Below are 7,781 nucleotides of genomic sequence, written 5' to 3' on the forward strand. Positions count from 1 at the left end.
GGCGGCGGCGGCGGCGGTGGCGGCGGCGGCTCAGGGGCGCGGGGCGGAGGCGGCGGGCGGCCGGGGCGCGCGCAGGGAGCTGCGCCGCATTTTGGAGAAGTATTTATAATGCAGCGGCGCCGGTGCAGTCGCGGCGCCCGGGGTCCCGCAGGGTCCTAGCGTCCACTGCATTGGCTGCCGAGGGTCACCATGTGATCTCGCGGGTGGGAGCAGACGCCGCCTCCGCGCTCGCCCGATGGCACACTTGGGCGCTGCGCGGCGGCCGGGTGCGGGCGGCCGGCGGGAGGGCGCCTGGGTGGGGGTGGTGCGGGCAGCCCGGGGCACGACGGAGCGGCCGAGCCCCGCGAGGTGGCCAGGGACGAGCGCGAGCGCGAACGGGGTCCCCGGCCCGGAGGGGGCGCTCCGTGGGGGCTCCCGGTAGGGCGCCTCCCGCCCGGCCCTTGCACCCCCGCACCTCCACCCTTCAGCGCGGGCCTGGGAGCATCGGGTCCTGGGGCCGCGCCGCTGCAGCCCGGGGCGCCGCGTCCTCCTTCTCTCCGGCCGGCCGCCGGGCGCAGTCACCGAACCATCTCCAGCTCCAGCTCCCTCCCCTTTGTCTGAAACGCGACGCCGGCCCCGGGCCCCGGGGAGGGGCTCCGCGGCTTCCCCCGCCTGACGCCCCTGGGAACCTGCGCCCGGGGCCACACGGGCTGGACGCGCGGGTACGCAGTCGCAGCGGAATGTGATGCCTAGTTCGTCCTCAGCCCCCCGCGTCCGGGCGCAGCACAGCAACCTTCTGCTCCGACACCGAATTCCGGCATCGGACACGGGGGGCGCTGGGCCAGTAGGACCCCTCCTGGCTCACCACCCCCCCGCCGCCCTCCTTGGCCCGCGCATGCGCTCCACGATCTCGGTGCAGGTGCGGGGGGGGCGGGGGGATGCTCTTGCTGAGTCTTGCGGGTCCCCGCGAGCCCTACCTGCCTACTGACGCTGCGGGCCGGGGGCGGGGGGTGAGCGTGAGGGTGAGGGTAGGGGACAGGTAATCCCAGATCCCTCCCCTAACACTTTATGAACCCAGCCCCCTGCCGCTATGCACCCCTTCCCCGCGTCGCCCCGCATCGCGTCGCCCCGCATCGCCCCGCATTCCCCGCGGTGACCTCTCAGGGCAGCCTGGAGCTGAGTTCACCGGCTTGGCTGGAGTCGAGACCTAGGGGACCAGGCCTAACGACCCTCTGCCTGCCTGGAGCCCAGAGAGGCAGCTACCATCACTTAGAGGCTAGGATGAGGATGACCCCTCGCCACCGTCACACCAAGGGACCCGGGCAGAGTAGGGAGGACGCCGGACCCAGGAGCTGAACTAGTCCACAGCCAGAATCGCCAGTGCAAGGACCATGGTGGGAGGGGGCCGCCAAATTGGGAAGTCACCCCACGCTGTATTTCCCAGATGCCAGGATTTGTCTGGGGCCTGGCTGTCATCTTCCAGGAGTGGAAAGTGAAATCACGGAGAATCTCAAAGGAGCATACAGATCCATTCAGAAACCAATCCGCGTGCTGCCTGAACGCTGAAGGGAGCCTGACCAGCCATGGCAGACCCGGCTACCAGCGTCCTGAGGTTGACCAGGTGGAGAGCAGACGTGTCCCAGCAAAACCAACAGCAGGAAGGGGGTCCAGGCAGGAAAAACAAGTTATGGGGAGGGGTGGCTCCAGTGCCTGAGGAGTCAAGGGGCTTCAGACGAAGGGGAGATAGGGCTTTGGATGTGGGCCTTGAGCACCAGATCAGGGATTCGGAAACACTGTGCTTTTCTGTGATGGGGGCCAGAAGGAGGGAGGACCAGGTGGAGGATCTAGGAGCTCCTGGGCAGTGTCCTGATCCCTGACCCCTGACCCAGGCATGGTGTGAAGAGGCTGCTCCCTGCAGAGTGGCCCTGCCCCTAGAGGGCCACAGCCTCTGCTGGAGACCATCCGACCCACCCACCCCCAGACCCTGAGCTCGAGGCTACCCCCACTCTGGCCCCCAACAGTCAAGCACATAGGTGGAGGGCAAGACCTGCATTTCCACTCAACCTGACTTTGGTGGGTCTTCTATCTGCAGAGGTCCCTTCCTCCAGGTGGCCTGACCTCATCTTCAGCCCTAAGTCTTTGAACCCCCCGCCCCCCAAGATAGCTTGGCTAGCCTAGCACTGCAGCATCCTGGTCTAGAGGGCCCTGGAGAGTACCCGGAGGAAATGGGGAGAAGTCAGCCAGACTCAGCTTGGAAGGGACAGAGCTGGACCCCAGGGACAGCCACCTGGAAGATGTTGGTGACCTCACAGCCTCGGCTTTAGAGCTCTGAGTGGAGGTGACCTTAAAGGGAAGGGAAGTCTGCCCAGGCAGCAGGCTCCCAGGCCCACCACTGAGCCTGTTCCCTCCCTGGTGACAGGAAAGCCATGTCCCCTCCCCCGCACTGCACTCTCTGCCAGCATCAGGAACCCATTTCACAGACAAGGAAACTGAAGCTGGGCTGGTCTGTTCTCTGGGTCCGGTCTCGCATGCATTCCTCTGGCTTCTGCTGCTCAGGGTCCCCTCCTCACCCACACCCTAGTCACCTGGGCAGCCCCGACCACCTGCAGTTCTACCCCACGCCCCCGCAGTCTGGGCTGGGTACCAGGCTTGGAGCTAGGCCTGGGCCCATGGCAGCGGGGCGGGTGCACCAGACCAGACCCCTCCCAGACGCCAAAGGTCCAGTAGGCTGGGAGCCCTGGGCCTCCCCTGCTCGGTGCTAGCGGTGGGTGCCAAAGACAGGATGGCGCGTTAGTGGAAAAGCCCTCATCCCAGGTGAAGAAGGGACCCATGGGATATCCCAGGGCAGACCTATGGGGTCTCCTCCGAGGACCCCGCGAGGGCCAGCCTGTCCCCTCCGGGGAAGAACTGGGGACTGCGACCCAAACTTCATCAGTGGTCCGAAGTACAGGGGGCCTGGGAAGCAACAGAGGTGGGTGGGAGCACTGGAGGAAGACCAAGGGGTCTCCAGAGAAGTGAACCAAAATACCAGGGGGTGGGAAGAAAAAAGAAAAACAGACCAGATGGGAGGCCCAGTGTGCAACTGACAGCAGCTGTCTAAAGAGAAAAGAGAAGGGAACAACCATAATATAATAAAGATTATTGTTTTAGGCTAAGGGCCCGAGACTCCTGATTAAAGCCTGCCCACCTTCAGTCCTGAGAGTGTCCTGGGGGGAGGAGGGAAAGGCTCCTGACAGGCACTGGCCACCAGCAGCTGGTGGACCCAAACTGCTCAATCTTCTCACCCAGAGCCCATGACCAAGCACTCATCCCTCCCTTCCACACAGGCTCAGTGAGTGTCCACCCTCTATCTGGGCCCTGAAAAGAACAAAGGTCTGTCCTCCTGAGGCTTTCCAATCCAGCAGGGAAGGGGCCAGAAATAAATAAAGGAGATCAAAGCTCTAGTATCCCTTGGGGACAAATAAACAAACAAAGCAAGGTAGGATAAGGAACTAAAAAGTGAGGTGGGTCATGGAGGAGGCCAAATGAGTAAATCCTTGGAGAGATGACAGCCTGTGCAAAGGCCCGGAGGTAGGAGGGGATATGAATTTAACATGCCAGCAAAAGATATTTTCAGACAGGCCAGCTCAGAAAGTTTACACACCACTGGGTTTTCTAGAAAGATACCGAGGACAAGCAACATGGAAAGAATGACAAGAGGTCTAGGAAGAAGTGACTCTAAGCCAGAAGAGTGAAAGAGGCAGTGGGGAGTATGGAGTACCCAACTTGCGGGGAGCAGCAGGGCCAGGGCCTGGCAGGAGGCATTGAGGTGACTTGAAGGTAAGGATGTGATAAAGGCAGACAGTGTGGGAACATTAAGGCAAACATCAAGTCCAGAAAAAACTAAAGCTCTCCTAAAGATAATGCACTCCCAATTCACTGCTTAGCTCCCCTCCCACAATTAACCCTGTTCTTAAGGTCAACAATGACCAGTGCTGCCAAACCTAGTGGTCCAGGCTTGGCCCTTCTTGACCTCAGCAGTATGTGGCACGATGACCCCTCCTTCCTAACCAAAGCCCTCACCTGCCTCAGCTCTCTTCATGCCTGGCAGCTGCCCCCTCTCCTCTAGGGACCCCTCCTCTCTGCCCTCTTAGTGCTCACCTCCACTCTGTCCACACCCAGGACGCAAGGGTCTCAGCCAGCACTTGTGTTCCTAAATTTCTCTCTCTGGCCCCTTTTCCACACATATCTGTCCAGTTGCTTTCCAGACCTCTCTGCTCAAGGGCCTAGGGCTGGCCTCAACACTAACACGGCCAGGCACGCCAGGCTCCAGGCTCCTCCACCAGCTACTGCAGGCTCTGTCTGGGGAGCTTGTGCTCCTACTTCCCTGCAAAGAGTATTCCTATGAGAGGCTTTCTGAAACAAGCCCTTGGCCGTCCCTGTCCTTCAGAGTAATAGAAACTCTATTTTGTGCCAGGCCTCATGGCTGCCCTTAAAATACGGGGTGCCCAGATAAGTTTAAATTTTGAATAAGTGAATAATTTTTAGTACAAATATCCTAAATACTGGTGGGACATACTTATACTAATGAGTACTTACACCAGAAGTACTTGTACTTTTAATTTATTTTTATTTTTTTAAAATATTTTATTTATTTATTTGACAGAGATCCCAAGTAGGAAGAGAAGTAGGCAGAGAGAGAGGGGAAGCCGACTCCCCGCTGAGCACAGAGTCCGATGTGGGGCTCGATCCCAGGACCCAGAGATCATGACGTAAGCCAAAGGCAGAGGCTTAACCCACTGAGCCACCCAGGCGCCCCAATACTTGTACTTTTGATAGGGGTAAGTATTCATTGGTCCTAGATCTGCATTTGCTAAATTGAACAACCCAGGCAGAGAACGCGGTCCAGCCCCACCTCCCCGGCAGCCGAACGGCCACGTGACGGAAGCCAACCAATGGAACATCAGCACCGTCGGGGCGGGGCCCGGGAGGGAAGGCACCTGCCCCCGTCCGCCCTCCGCTCCTTTCTGGGGCCCCAGGACCGAATTCTGACCCCTGCCATCGCGTACCCCGCTCACTTCCAGCACTGAGGGCTGGTCTGAGCTTCACATGGCGTCGGCACTCCCTCGTCTCTCTCTGGCCTGCTTTAGAGTTCACAGGCATCCGCACCGCCAACCTCTAGCTCAACCTCCCACCACGACCAAGGTAGGACTCTGGTTTGTTCCCCGTAGTCCAGACACGCGGAGCGGAAGCTGCATGCCTGGCGCCTCTAGGCAGAAAAGCCCAGAAGACAGGACGGGTCCCAGGGTGGGAGCAAGGGCAGGGCAGGTGCTGTGGGGCTGAGGCCTGAAGGAAGTCTCTGGGTAAATGTGCGTGAGCCGGGGGGTGGGCGATCCTCCTCTGCTGCAAGAGCAGCAGGAGCGCCCTGCTGCAGGGAACACTCCAGAAAGGCCAAGTGTCCCACAGCTGTCATGTCCAGCCATGGCCCTGCCATGCTCCTGGAGGCTGCAAAGCATTGCTTGGATACTACAAAACATTGATGGAAGGAATGGAGGGACGGAGGGAAGGTTACCTGACTCCCCTGGAGGCCTCCTGCCCGGTGCTACACACACACCCGTGGATGAGTACCCGCCTGTTACTCACAGATGCAACACTTGTATTTGGGCCCAGATTCTTATTCCCTGGTGCCCAGGGGCTGGGCTGGGGCTGGAGGAGGTCCCCAGCAGGCTGGGTGGAGGCTGTGGGGGACCCGGCCAGCCCTCCCTTCCTGGAGAAGCCTTCCCTGGCTGCCGGCTCCTCCTGACTCTCCAGGCAGCCACTGCCGGCCAGGAGACATGGGGGTCCAGGTCAGAGCCTGCAGGGAGCTCCCCCTACAGCCATCCCCAACGCAGTGCAGAGGAGCCTGAGTCAGGGGAGAGCTCAGCACTGGCACAGCTGTTCCAGGGGCAAAGCCAGCTTCTCTGCTTTCCTGGCATCAAAGGAGAGGCAGGCAAGCGAGCAGGTGTCTGAAGGCGGACCTCCAGGGGCCACACAGTGCCAGCGGCTATAGGTCCTCATGCAGGGCTAGACATGCCTATCTGCTTAGCATCCACACTGGTGTGGCTCTCACGGAACTGCTGGGGAAACCAAGTCTCACACCAGGAACCCCCAGGGGCGACGCAGATAGGCTCTGGTGGCCAGAACAGGGAGACAGGACACAGCATGTGGGGCCCGTGTTTATTGATGGGGGAATAGTGGCGTGTGAGGGGCCTCAGCGGCCGGCAGGCCAGCAGGCACAGAGGGCCCGGCGCTCGGCCTGCAGCAGGAGGGCCTCGGTCTGCAAAGCAATAGGGGCAGTGAGGACAAGGCACTCCATCTGCCAGCTCCCGAGGGCACGTCATCTCCAGGTGGTACTGGCCGTACCCTCTCCACCTGTTCCTGAAATCTCAGAACCCCCCAAACACCCTGATGGTCAGACCCTCTGCTACCCTGGGGGCCTCTTATCCTCCCCACGCTCTTCCTCTAGACTCTCTGTGGTTTCTGCTGGCTCAGCTGTCCTGTCCTGGACCCAGTACATGCTCATCCCCAGCCTGGACTACTTCCCAGTGGTTCTCCTTACCCATGTGCTGCCTCTCAGGGTCCCCAAACACCATCCCCAAGATGGGCTGGGGCTGCTCCTCTCAGGGCCCCAGACTCAGACTCAATGAGATCCAGACGCTAGAAGCACTCCAGACCTCGATCTGGGCCCTGGGGAGCTAGCCAGGAAAGGGGACCTGGGTAGGGTCTTCCCTCCTTTCCACTTCTGGAGATTCTCCCGCATTCCGGAGAGGAGTACCTATCTCTGTCCTAAGTGAAAATTCCCTTGGCTAAGGCACAGTGAGGACACAGGTGAGGGTGGGAGGGCTCTGCGTTCCTCCCAGACTTGGGGGGGTGAGCCTCTGAGCATACCCATTCCTCCCCCAGGTGAGGCTGGGGGATGCGGAGTCTCCCAGACCACCGTGCCCAAGCTGTCCTTTCTTGCCCAACCCTTCCCACCTCGCACCCCTTTCTCACCCAGGGAAAGTGACCACTCTATCCGCTGGGCCTCATTGCCCCCTGTGGGGGGATGCTGAATAAGACTGGCGGTTCCTTCTCAGGTCCTGGCCTTGGGGCAGGGGGCACCCTCCCTCCAGGGGGCTGGAAATGCTCATGGGTGAGGCCTGCGCCCAGAATGCCCCTCCGAACACTGGAGCCAGATGAGGACAGGAAGAACATCGGCCAGTGCCACAGGTTGGGTCCTGGCCCCCCACCCCCAGGCAGCTGCCTCCCGGCTAGAGGGGCTCACCCTCGAGTCCAGGCTGTAGGCCGTCTTCCGAAGGTCCTGCAGGGCGCGCTGCATAAACTCGAACGCGTGACAGTCCACGCACGGACGGCCTGTGGGGGTGCGCATCAGCGCGGAGGGAACGTCACCCTAGCCCAGCGCCCCCCCCCCCAGCACCTCCCACCGAAGGGGCGCCCGGGAGCCCGACTGCGGAAGGGGCGCAGGGTCGGTGCTGGGAACAATAGGGAGGCACGGTGCTCTCGCACGCCCCGGTGGCGTCGGGGCCTCTTGGGGAACCTTCCGTGACGCACGTACTCTGCGCGGGGACCGCGCTCCCGGTGGCGGGCTCGGCGCGGGCCTGGAAACCCAACAGCGCCACGCTCAGCAGCAGCAGCAGCCACGGCGGCAGCGACCTCGGGAGCCTGCACAGCGGCGGGGGGGCCATGGCCGAGCGCAGGGAGCCGGGGCCGCCCTGCAGCGAGCCGCGGGGATCAGTGGTGCCCTCAGCGGGCTTCACCGACCCCCTAACCCGCCCGCAACCCCC

General features: G+C 61.6%; 1 protein-coding gene across 3 annotated transcripts in view; it reads right to left on the minus strand.

The window, feature by feature from the left end:
* Positions 1–6,160: 6,160 nt before the first annotated feature.
* Positions 6,161–7,781, minus strand: part of LOC111149039 (chromosome unknown C4orf48 homolog) — a 6,060-nt gene continuing 4,439 nt past the window's right edge. For 2 of the 3 annotated variants that reach the window (XM_022505933.1, XM_022505931.1), the window contains 3 exons: positions 7,553–7,709; positions 7,262–7,350; positions 6,161–6,274 (listed from right to left, as the gene is read on the minus strand). In XM_022505933.1, the coding sequence (XP_022361641.1) occupies positions 6,209–6,274; positions 7,262–7,350; positions 7,553–7,682 (285 nt within the window). In that variant the 5' untranslated portion in view covers positions 7,683–7,709 and the 3' untranslated portion in view covers positions 6,161–6,208. The remainder of the gene's footprint in view (positions 6,275–7,261; positions 7,351–7,552; positions 7,710–7,781) is intronic. The other variant, XM_022505932.1, reaches the window with a different exon arrangement.

This window comes from Enhydra lutris, unplaced genomic scaffold, assembly GCF_002288905.1.
Source record: "Enhydra lutris kenyoni isolate GAN:26980312 unplaced genomic scaffold, ASM228890v2 scaffoldscaffold21, whole genome shotgun sequence".
In the NCBI taxonomy this organism is placed as follows: Eukaryota; Metazoa; Chordata; class Mammalia; order Carnivora; family Mustelidae; genus Enhydra; species Enhydra lutris.